This window comes from Gymnoscopelus microlampas, assembly GCF_963454915.1.
Source record: "Gymnoscopelus microlampas genome assembly, chromosome: 8".
Lineage (NCBI taxonomy): Eukaryota > Metazoa > Chordata > Actinopteri > Myctophiformes > Myctophidae > Gymnoscopelus > Gymnoscopelus microlampas.
In genome coordinates, this window is record NC_139945.1 from 48,517,849 (window position 1) to 48,531,087 (window position 13,239).

A 13,239-nucleotide genomic window follows, 5' to 3' on the forward strand; every position below is an offset into this window, starting at 1 on the left:
AGCACAGCAATGCATTTAACAGTTCCACATTATTCCAGAATAGACCTCTGTGTGGTCTCATGCATGATTCATGAATGTTGCTTCTCTTTTGTGCAGCTGTAGCTCTTTGCAGAGAGCAACCGTGATGATGAGCGGGTCATTGTATGGCTAATGTCAGTGAAAGCATGGTTTAAGCACTCCTTCCTCCCATATGACACAGACGCTGGCTGTTATTTGCAGGCTCTGTGTTGTTTTTTAAAGAAAGGGTATTGTTCACCCAGGTTTACCACTACATTTTAATAATTTGACCACGCATAAGGTAACATGCTGAGTTGGACTCCCAGGCAGCTCTGGGATGGAAACTATAGCACTTCTTGTCTTTATTCCTTGATGTCTTGTATTCAAATATATATTTTTCTTTCTCACATTATACCACACCCATTCTTGAGAATTGGGACAAATCATATCCTACCAAAGCATTTCAAATTATTATTTATTAACATCATTTTGAAAAAGGTTTGGTGAAAATATATTCTTAAAGGATTTATATATATGAATTACATAAGATATATATATATATATATATATATTAAAAAATGGTCTGATTTCCTTTTTTTACATCTAAACTTACTCTGACAGAAAACACCCTTGTCTAAGACAAGGATTCACAAGGATTGTGTTAAAAGCATTAAAAACTAACCATGTGTATTGATAACATAGGTGTAAGAATGTACTTTTGCCATCAATTTTTTTTTTTATGTGTTTTTTTTTGTAAAAAAAACCTTTAAAGTTGTGTCCAAGATCGTTGTCAACTCCGTCAGATTTCTTCAAAAACATAATTTAATCAGGCATAAACAGGTTTTAGCTAAATTGGTCCCCTGTCTCACTTCCGGGTTTAAAAAAGGCGGGAAAGCTGTGAAAGCTCTGGTAAGTTTTATTTTTTGATAAATGCACTAAATAATATTACTATCTGGTGTGTCCCAACCATACCATGTCAACTCTGTCAGTCCTTCAAAATCCAAACTAAAAGAAATAAAGAAAAAAAATAAGTGCAATTCTATTAGCTTTAATAGAACCTAAGCAACTTAAAATAAGTTAATTAAAATAAATTGTCAACTCACTAGGACTGTGCTGTGGAATTAAAAAAACATAGCATTTTGTCAACTCCGTCAGACTCTGTCAGACTCTGTCAGACTCTGTCAGATGTCAACTCCGTCAGATATGCCATTTTATGCAGATGACACCCCCCCCCCAAAAAAACTCTGGGAGGTTGGCCCATTACATGGTTTAATAGTCAACACTTTTATATTTTAAAATATATTTTCCCGGCATAATTGAAGAATATTATAAAAAAAAAAAAAAAAAAAAAAAGGTTTTGTCCCGATTCTCAAGAATGGGTGACCAATAAAAAAAAAATGGTTGTATGCCTGAATTTTACACACACATATGTTTAACCTTAAACTGTTTAGTTTTTCCCATAAAAAAATGCCCATTAAGCTAACTTTGCAGATCAGTTCTTTAAGGCAACAGACACCATCCTACTACGGACTATAAATTAAGATTTACAGGGGTCTTCAACAGGGGTTCCGGGACCCATAGGGGGTCCTCAGTGTTGCTACAGGGGGTCCGCCAAATCTTTGTGCGATGGGGAACATTAGCCGACAAATAGCTGATCTACAAGCTCACAACGCCTCGCAATTTTCTGAGATTTTGGAGAGGGAAAAAAAGCAGACTAAGTACAGAGCCAATGGTCAAGTGGACTAAATATTGAGGGTTTAAAAAGTAACTGTCTGAAAACATCAACATGAATCCAACTATCTATGAAATCTATGAAAACGTTCAATCTGCAACACAATTTGATACAATATGTAGTGGGGGTCCCTTCTACATCTCTCTCTCAGCTAAGGGGTCCTTGGCCTGAAAAACGTTGAAGACCTGATTTATCATATTATGTACGCCCCCCCCGCCCACCTCCACCTCCACACACTCCAAACTTTCCACTCTAGCTCAAGTTGTTCCAGTGTCTGACGCTAGGAGCTGTCCAGGGTGCTGAACACGTCGGCATCAACGCTGCCTGACGCTCTGCCCCGAAGAAACGGCACACAAAACAGCCAACAATCCGGCTCAACCGCGGCGCCTCTCTCTGTCAACAACACTTCAAATCCCTTTGAACAGATCTGGACCCCGGTGAGAGGAGCGCTCAGTGCAGCATCCCTGAGCGGTCTGTCTGACGACGAGACCCGTAGAACGTCAGCAGTGCATATAGTTCGGTCGGAGCTCGGCTATATATTTCCGTCTCTACAAGAGGAGAGAGAGAGAGAAAAGAGTTGATCCCACAAGGACGTTCCCATCGCTTTCTCTCTCGGCAGAGAAGAAGCGCAAAACGGAAAAACATGAACGCGATGAGAGATTATTTCTCCTGCTTGCTGATGCTTCTCATAGCAACGGTGACGAGCACACACGCCGAAGGTAAGAGTCAGACATTGAGAATAGTTATCCGGGTTTTTTTTTTCTCTTCTTTTATTCTTGTTTTTCTTTTTGGTTACCTATATGGCTGATACGAGAGAAATGTTCCCAGCCCTCGACCTCACTACTCCGTTTAGGCGTGAATGTATTACTACGGCATAGCCTTGGATCAAGACTATCAGATGTAGGCTATTTTATCGAGTCTGACTTTACTTTCGTATACGAAAGTACAAGTCAGACTCAATAAAATACATCTATGATAGTCTTGATCCAAGGCTAACTACAGCGAGTGTTTCAATTCAGCTACGAGGTCTGCCACACGCCTTTGCCTTTTCCTCTTAAACATATTTATAAATAAAATTAACCCCGTCTATCGTATACGTTAACTCTATGGAGGATGTAATTAGCTCCATAATCGGTGATTTCCAACGTATACATTCCTAAGCAGACCATGGGGACACGTGCACGCCACAACTCCTTTTAAAGGATGTTTAACTTCACAAAGTAACTTCATTTTGCATCATTGTGGTTTATAAAAATAAATCAAAAACGGGTTTGCTGTATACTAGACTATATTTTGAACTTCTCACAAGTTTCATTACCCTTGGCCTTGACACAAGTAGAAAAGAGAAACATTGCAGACAGACAGAATTGCAGGGTAAATTTCCAGCAAAAACAAAAACAAAACTGAGTGCTCCAAATGAATGCAGCCTATCTCCTCATGGTCTTGTCACTACAGTAGAATGGCTGATAGTGTTTTGCATTATTCATATAATTCACATCCCTTGACAAAATAGAGAACGCTGCAAGATGCGCCTAGAGAATTGTCCCACCACAGTATAGTTTGAACAACACAGCAGTAGCCTATCCTTTCTTCATCTTTAGCCTCAACCCTAAGCATCATTAACCTTACCATGCTGCAATCACTCCGATGATCATCATTCATTTTCAATCATTTTCCACACTGAGTAGCCTACACAACATAGACTTTAATCACTTAGCCCTGATCTACACTTCATCTTATGACATATAGCAAAATAGCCACTCTAAGCTTATAACACTTGCTTTGTAACATGAGCTTGTAGATCTGCTATTTTAGCTATTTCTGAAAAAGAAAAAAAGAAACTTAAAAATGTCTCTTATAATGACATGCCTAAAATAGGTACACCCCAGGTCTGTCCTTATTCCCCCCCTTTATGTTTGTACATTTGAGCAGGTCAATGAATTGACTGAACCCTCCATAACCATTAGCCTATTACAATTTTTACATCCCTATTCTACAATCTCAGCACGTTTCCTGGATGTTGTGTGGGTGAACACAGTTGATTCGGATTCATTATAGTATATTCTGCTATATACATACCATAATTATGATGAGCTAAAACCATAATAACTCAGGCCTGTGCATGTGTGTGCGCGTGTGTGAGTGAGCAGAGACACCACAGATGTTTGCTGGCTTTGTGCTTTCAGTGCTGTATCTGAGAGCAAGCGGTCATGTGTCACATTACTGAGATACGGTTGAAAATATATTTAATATCATTTTGTACTATTTTGTTTAATTGTATGTCAGCCATATCATTTCTCAAAATTTAGAGGATATTTTAAATGTTTAATTGTTTATGCCTATGGCTATTTAATTGGTTTATCTGACATTGTTTTGATAACGTTTCCTAATTTCACAATTCCTTCCCAAAATATTTCCATTTTGACATTTTCTGCCTCCTGTGCGTACACAGGCATGTGTGCGCGCGCACACACACACACACACACACGCACGCACACACACACACACACACACACACACACACACACACACACACACACACACACACACACACACACACACACACACACACACACACACACACACACACACACACACACACACACACACACACACACACACACTCAAGCAAGCACTAGATTCAATGTAAAATCCTGAGTGTTTATTGAACTCAAAGAGTGTAACCAGATAGATTGATAGGGTCCATTTGTGTAAATTAACACTGTGGGTTTTTTAATGTGTTTTGTGAAAGATTCAATAACTGAGCCTCAGTGCGAGTTAGATGTGGCTGAGCTAAAAGTGGAAGCCTATAATAAATGAATTATATTGTGTTAAGTGTCAAAAATGATTCAGCTTGAGTAGTAGCATGGCCTCAAATTCTCCATATATATATATATATATATTCAGCTTAGTATGTAAGAAATATACAACTCCCATGATATACAGTATACTGTTGTTGACTAGACACCCTATAGCGTCCAAACATTCAGCAAAAATATCAGATCGACAAGCTCACAATATGTCGCAGCATGACACATTGTTAGCTTGTAGAGCAGAATTTTTCGTTTTGTTGTAGAGGGAAAAACGGAGCAAACCAAATATACTGTAGAGCCCTGGGGGATCCCGGTCAAGTAACCACAATATATAGGGTTTAAGTGGTCAGGAAAAAGTCACAAGTGATATATAGGTATAAGTATATACGTTTTTTATTTTGATTTTATTGTACAATTCTACCATTTTGTGTTACTTTCATGCATATAGGCTTATACTGCATTGGACCTTTTATACATGTGTGTCCATTACCTTTACTGCTACTGTATGTCCATCTACAGAATCTGCACTTTGCACATAAATACACAGAACTGTTTCCAGGATGTTACAAAATTAAATCTCTTTTATAGGGTGCTACCAGACAGGAGGCAGGTGAAGGGTATGCTATATACAGATTGGCAATGTCCATATTTTCATACCTCCTGATTAGGCAATCAGGAGAACTACAGCCCAAATCACCTCCCATTATGAAGTTACTTGGGCTTGTTGAAATACATTAATAGTGTCTGATTCTGACTTGAACATATTCTGACTGGCTTTGTTGGTCCTCCTGCCCCAGTGTAGAGTCTTAGATTAAAATGTAATGTCAAATGTAATTAAAAATGTAGGTTATGACTGTAAAACTCAGCTTTAAAGGTGCACCCACATATTTAAAGTATATGACCATCTAAATGTTGGGCATATTCACAATTTTATTTAAGAGTAAGTTTAAAAGTGTAAATAGATTTTTACATTCAGTATATCGCAACCCAGTTTAACTTATAATTACGGTCTGTTTTACCACTCAATAATACAGACAGAAAAACTAAACAAAAATGTTTACAGCCTCACAATACATGTAAAACGTGTCTCTCGCTTTCATATACCGTAGTATCGTGAAAGCTCATACGATAAAATGTGACAATGGAAGAAATACCTTAAATTCAGTGAATCACAACATAAAGAATGCCGTCATAGGGTGATAAATAATAAACGTGTGATGTGTCCTGCTGCTCTTAAATAGTCTACCCTTTCCCTTTGTGGCTTTGTTATTCATCAGCTCCACCAGGCTCTTTGTTATCAACAGTCAGTTTTTTGTGCATGGGTAGCGCGATCCAAAATTGAGGAGCGATTATGCGATGGGCGACATGTGGACTGATGGCGGACCTGAAATAGGAGTTGTTTGATGATGTCCCAGAGGTGTGGGGTCAGGTACCCTGTCCTTCTCTTTCAGATCGCTTCTCAGATAAATACCTTGGCCTGACTGACCCAGAGCAAGAGGCGCCCCAGGGGTCTCAACCCAGCCCGCTCACACTGCCACTGTCTGTCATCATGACACCGCTCTGTTGGGAGAGTTCACTGAAACTAATGGCTGCTGCAAGGCTGACTGGCTACAGGGCTTTACTGTGGGCAAAAGCAGCAGCAATAACTCATATGTGGCGCGCGCGCACACACACACACACACACACACACACACACACACACACACACACACACACACACACACAGCATTTCTTTTGGTATTTGTTATATTAAATGGAAGCTCCAAGAATCCTGAATGATTGCTTGTTGGCTTGCTTGGTTTCACTGTATATGTATGCGATTGTGTACCATATGTAGGAACAACAAATTGAGTATGAGAGTTAACCCGTAGGAGGCTGAAGGGGCCAGTCAGTCTGTGTGTGTGTGTATTGATCAGGCGTGGGACGAGAAGAGGCATCGTCAATTAGATGCTTCTGTTGCGGCTTGTCAGGAAGACCAATTAAGAAGCCCCCGTTTTTACTTTCTTATGTTTTATTTAGTCTGGCTCTCCATGGCGGAGATGACCTCAATATGCCACAATCTGTATTCTTTTCTAATTATAGAGAGAGAGAGAGGAAGAGAGAGAGGAAGAGAGATAGAGAGTGTGTGTGTGTGTGTGTGTGTGTGTGTGTGTGTGTGTGTGTGTGTGTGTGTGTGTGTGTGTGTAAGAGCGCGCGCACACTGTTTCAGGAGGAAACATAATTTGTATAATAAGGACGCTACCCTTTGAAAGCCTCGGTTCCAACCTTACCATTTTTACCATTTAAGCTTCATATCACCTGCATTAGGTTGTTAGCCTATGATGAGACTAAATAAATCTTGCAGCGTAGGCCCTTACTCATGAGTCCTTCAGTCTCTCACTAACAGTCATCTGGCATGCTAAACTGGCTACAGATTATCATAAAAGGCTCCATTAACATTTTAGGAATAGCGTAGATATGACATTTTTATTTTCAAAGACTGCTCTGCTTGTGTGTTTTATCTCTGCGTCTTTGTTTATCAGAATGAAAACTGTCTTTCTTTAGCAGGAGGGATAATAAACAAGTCGAGTGATTGCACTGTGATTACACTGTCATCATGATAATATCACCAAATCCCCTGTTTATAATTTTAATGAAGCAATAATACATTATAATTTCACCATATCAGCCTTTTGTAGCATGTTAGTGTAGAATGTGATGAATCTCCATGTGCTGAGAACGATATCAAACCGTTAACTTAAAAGAGAAGGAAAGTCAATATCATCACAGAGAATGTCACTATCACTGACATGTCATCGTCAGATGAAAGACTTATTAGCATAACGTTATCAAATGCAGTGGGAAACATCATGTGCTGGCGGTAAGCCGTGAGAGAGTTTTCTAAAGCTCTTTTGCACTCTTCGGGATTTAAAAATGAAAAATCCCCACGTGACCTTCTGAGCTTCTCCACCACCTTTTCACAGCCTGATGTTTGCCTTGGTATGACGCTCTCGCTCCAGCCTTCATTGTTCAGCGACTTCAGCACGTCTTCAGATTAAAGTCTGCGTTGTGGCGCTCCTGTGATAAGCAACATCCTCTGCGCTTCCCCCCTCCCCCCCACACCCCACTCGCACCCACCCACCCCTCTTCATCGTCTCTGCCGCCATAGAAAAGCAATTTGTTCTTGGTGTCAGTGATCTGATGCAATCAGCGCCGCTTCACGCTGTTGACAAAGGGGGAGGAAGACGGAGGCAGAGGACATTGTCTTTAATTAAAAGACGCACTTTGACAACGAAGCCGTGGTATAATTTCTGGTGGAGGAGGTTTCGGGAGGATCGAATGCTCAGCACCTGCTTTTCGATTATGGTTGATTAACCTATCCAAACGTGCCCCTCACTCTCATCAAGGGCCATTGAGAGTACAGAGGCAACACTCTCATCCTAATTGTCTGGGCATTTCCTTTTTGAAGCGCTCAATTGGAAATGAGTGTTATCAGAATGCAGCTGCTCTCTTTCTCTTCTCTTCTCTCTCCATCCCTTCTCTCTCTCTCCGTCCCCCTCAGGAAAAGGGGATGAGTTCTCTACACAACGCTTCATGACAGTTCCTGAGTGTTGCTGAAGGGGCGGTGGGTGGAGCACTCTCATTTTCTTCTTCCTCTCTCCAATCTATACGCCCACATCCGCCCAACCCCCCCCCCACACACACACACCCCTTCCCCCACATTTTTGCATAACAGCCTCTCTCTGAATCAAACCAGCGTTCCTGTGAAGTGTTTACCCCCGTTGCTGTCAGTCAGAGCTGATTTCCTGAAGGCTGCATTCAACCGCTTCACAATATCTCTGTCTCCTCCTCTCCCTCGGTGACCGAGCCTCTTTGAGTTAAATTACGAGAGAATGCAAACGGCTTGTGATGCGCTTTGAACTGCACCTGCTTTGTGTGTCATCTCACCTCCCGTTCCTGTCATCTCCTTTGAACATCATTTCAGCAGTCTGGTGTGTTGGTCTTTGAACAGCACACTCTCACTTGCATTGTCACACCAGGAAATGAGTCTCGTGTGTGGTTCTGTGCTCTGCAATAGTGCATCCCTCTAAATCAAACTCCATTTACGATAAAGTAATTCCTTCTGCGGTCTGCGGATATAACTGAGGTCCCCGGCTGTCACATTAACACCATCCGATCTAATCGACTGTTGTCACATTACAGCTCTCACTCAACATCTTGCCCAAGGGGTCCGGGGACATTCATTGCAAATCAATGGCCAATCTGGGCTACACTTGGGTTGAAGCCTCGGACGACACATTACTCTGCTAGCTGTGCTTCCGCTCGGCCCATGTGTTTACACAGTACCAATGAATCATGCAGCTCATTTGTCCTGTAACTCTGCCACATATTGACACACACGATGACACAAGAACACAGGGATATTCTGTTACATCGTGGCTCCTAGGAGCCAAGACATCTAGTCTGTCTGTGTCCTCCTGTCTGAGGCTAATCTCGCAAACTGCTGGACCGATCAACGTCCAATTTATTGTGCACACTTTTCCAATATTTTTCACATATTTTGTGAATTTGTTTTTATCAATATATTCACATCTTGTGAATTCAGAATCCCAGATCCACCATCCTTACAATCCACTGATCAGTTTTGCCCAAATATGGAGTTCAACACTGGCGTCATCAATATGACATCAAGTCGATGTCAGTGATCCACATGAAAGCCACACCGTTATTAGTCCAGATCTTGTTTTTCAAAATGGGCTCGAAAACAAATGATCTTGCTACGCCAACCTCTGGTCCTCTCAATCTGTCACCCGATTTATTCTCAGCCAATGGGAGGCTCCTGTTCCCCGCCACTTCCCGTCATCGCGTTCCAACCCCCTGAGTCCCATTGCGCCATCGATCCAGCCACAGTGCCTCTGCTCCAACTGTTAGCACAGAGAATTGGGTCCGTCCCCTATCCTCTCATGGACTGGCAGGCTGTGTACACCTGGCTAATTGGGGCTGGCGTCTGCTGTGCATGCAGAGCCAGGGGCCTCTCCGGAGCGATTAGGACTTTGACAGGCCCGGCTCTCTTTCACGCTGCCAGCTCCCATCCGCAGAGTTGCTGTTCGGGTGGGTGGGGTGCATGGGTAGTTGGTGATTGTGGTGGGGTTGCGGGTGTGTGGGGTTGGTTGGTGATGGTGGAGGGGTGGCTTGAATGAAATGTACTTCTTTGTCTGATGAACAATGGCAGTGGGATTGGGAATTACTCCGTTTTTTGTCCACCTAAAGTGTGTGTGTGTGTGTGTGTGTGTGTGTGTGTGTGTGTGTGTGTGTGTGCGTGTGCGTGCGTGCGTGCGTGCGCTCACGTGTGCTTGTGTGTGCGTTAGTGTGAGAGAAGGAGAGAGCGTGTGAGGCACTGAGAGACGGAGATGGAGGGAAAGAGAAACGGAGAGAGAGAGAACAGAGGACTTGTCAGAAAAGGCTTTGATTTGAACCCTTGTCTCATTCTCTCCTCCTTTGAGTTGCCCGGAGAGCTGGCCTCGACTGGACACAGCTCATATCAAATGAGTACCAACCTGTGTGTGTGTGTGTGTGTGTGAGAAACTTTAGTGATTATTGTTTTAATGCTGTGTCACCTGCAATGATGCCTTATCCTCAATGACACGTATGTATGAATCCTAAAATCAATTAAAAAAAAGAACAGAGTAAAAAACACGGGAATAAATAAAAGTAAAATAAAAACTAGATTGTGAAACATTCTCTGTGTGTTAACCTACTTCACAGACAGAGAGAGAGGTAATCTACTTTAAGTATGCATTTATTTATACAAGTGATTAATATAACTTCAAATTGTGGTAAATTATGTTTTTTTGGCTTGGGAGAGAAGACAAAGCATTTTGTTCATGATCTAGAGTTTGTTTGGTAATCTTTGTTTCTGCAATAATCTGTTTTCCCCATTGCAACTGCATCTGTGGTGTCTTATAAGTGCATATGGGCTGGGCACATTGATGTAAAAAGACAGATGTGGATATATTTTTTTAAGACTGTTTTATACTTGCACATCAAATATATAGTTGATCTACAAGCTCACGATGCGCGATGCGTTGAGCTCATAGATCTGCCACAGTATTTTCAGTGCGCAACACTGGCACGCAACTTAGTATAAATCAGGCTTCATATGGTATGGGTGAGTTGAGGCATGAGATAACGCGTTGTTGATTGGTGCGAAAGGCACAAGCACAATTGCGACATCTGTTGGCCCCAGGGGCTGGGTTATTTCTTGTAACGGTCTGTTTAGTACTATATGCATTGCAGATGATCATAGCCGTGCTGTTGCTTGTTAACACTAAACCTAACCATTTGCGCAGACTAAAGATGATACATACTGTAAGTAGATACTGTCTCATAAGCGGCTGTGACAAGCAGAAGAAAGTGTTCAACAGTATTGTGCAGAGAGTGAGAGAGAGAGAGAGTGTTAATGTACAATATCATTGCAAGTGAATTTTATTGTGTGATATTTACAATCAATTCACTGGAGCCGCTGAAAGATGCTTGATTAAGTGAGTGAATTTTATCGTGCGATTTTAGGGCCTGGGGGGAAATCACAGTATAATTAGTTTTTTTTAAATGGCAGGTATTTTATTTTGCAGTGGAACTGTTCATACATTCAGTGAAGCTTTGGAGACATTTCAAGAGAAGTGCATGCGTGTTTATCAATTTCATGGCATTAAAGAGTGTGTGTATGTGTGTGTATGAGGTGCTACCGAATGGTGGGTGTAATGAACTGACCAAGTGAAATGCCACTGCCAGTGTCCCTGAGGCTCTCGTCCCTGCAGCAATAAACATAAAAAATGCAAATGCAAGCCAGAGACGCAGAATCCCGTCTGAAGAAATCAGCTGCATCGTTATTTACCTTTACAGAGTTGTCAGGCAAGCCGCACGGCACTGCCTAGAGGTAAACAAATGGCCAGCGAAATCTCTGCACTGCAAATCTGCAAAAGTAAGACAAATGCCCTGAGCGTTAGCGGCAGGGTTTGTGGAGCATTTGTCTGTCTCGAATAGTACATACCAATGTAGAATTCTTCCATCTCCAAACACTTACCTTTGCTAGAATTTAGAAAAACAGAATGATGCATTTCACATGCCTTTTTTTTTGTAGCTTGCAAAGCTGGCATGCATATTTGAGCATCAAATATGAAATGTTTTCAACTCTATGATATAATTACTTTATGCAGATTATTTTGAATAGGACCTGATTTTCTCAATACTGGGGCAATGCTTATAGCTGCAGGGGGTATTCTATGCTCAGAATTGCTAGTGGAACTGGCAGGGCCACGTTGAAATCCTCTACAGTACCCAGCACCTGTTCCCACAAAGGGCACTATTCAAATCTCCTACACTGAAAATATCATGCTATCAAATGTCTCTGCATGAATGCTATGAATTAGCCATTCCCCATCCTTAGATGTGTTTACATCAGGCAGAAAACCAACCAAATTAGCTTGTAACACAAAAGGCTGTTAATTTGATTCAGCACACATTCAGGCTTTCATGAAGCAAATAGATCCTCTACACATCATCATCAAATACGTTGTGCCCAAGGCACACTAATGGGCAAGTCAAAATCTCAAGACCCACCTGTATTCATAGCAAAAATAGCCAATCTACAAGCTGTTGTGATGCGATGTGTTGTGAGCTTGTACATCTGCTGTTTTCGCTATTTTTGAAAATGTGTTAAAACATTTAAAGTACAAAAAATAAAATAATAATCCCAAAATAGTGATGCCAGGTTGAAAGTGGTTAAAAATGATTTAGTTAGGGTATACCGTATGCCTCCATATTGGAAAATGAGTGCACACAAAGTACTGATATAGTAAATGAAAATAGTAAATAACATGTATATATATTGCAATAGTAATGCATAGTTGTCACAAATTCCAAAGGCACACCTGTCTCACAGCAAACCAGTGTGACTGTGACTCTACACACTACTAATGTACAACATTTGTTGTACTGGACTTTGCTGCTTTGTTGTACTAGACATTGCTGCTGACCTTCTCTGAAAACATACTTAATTTTCACTACAAGCTTAGACATCCTGAGCAAGACAGCTGCTGATCAAAGTCCCCTGTACATACCTGTCAATATTGATGACCTTGGGACCCTCAGGGACGGTTGTGGTTCGCAGCATCATTCCCTGTTGATGTTAAAGTTATTTTTAGTTCACAGGAGGTTCAGTACGCCCCCTGACTCCATACGTTTTGATGAGGAGCTATTCATATACAGCGTCTATCTTACCTGACTCGAGTATAGTCTCATGGTAAATGTCTTTAATCACTGCAAGCAGTCGACCCAGTAGGACCCCTGCGCTAGCCCATAGCCTGAACAGTTCACCTCCCAGGGAAATTGGCCAGCTGCTCACTGCAACCCCCGCAGCACGATTCCTCTGGAATCACTATTAAAGCCATGTGGCCGTCCTCAGCGCCCAGCTGACAAGACGGAGTGACCCAGCTGCAATGCAATCTATGGCCGTGCCATGTGTCGAACGCTCCAGAGCTGACCCTAACCTCTGTCAGGAAAGATTGGAGGCATGTAGGTGAGGGCTTCGTAAGTGGAGAACACAGAGACTTTTACCCATGGTGGTTTTTGTGTCGTGAACCGTGGATATGGATGTTGTTTTCTTTGAAAGAAGCATCTACACAGTATAGAGGCAGTACTTGGATCATAGGGTTGTAC

The 13,239-nt window shown here is 41.7% G+C and overlaps 1 protein-coding gene across 1 annotated transcript in view; it reads left to right on the forward strand.

The window, feature by feature from the left end:
* Positions 1 to 2,264: 2,264 nt before the first annotated feature.
* Positions 2,265 to 13,239, forward strand: part of LOC311050617 (uncharacterized protein) — a gene marked incomplete at its 3' end in the record, with an annotated part of 50,812 nt that continues 39,837 nt past the window's right edge. The window contains exon 1 of the mRNA XM_084064703.1: positions 2,265 to 2,448. Within this exon, the coding sequence (XP_083920829.1) occupies positions 2,373 to 2,448 (76 nt within the window). The 5' untranslated portion in view covers positions 2,265 to 2,372. The remainder of the gene's footprint in view (positions 2,449 to 13,239) is intronic.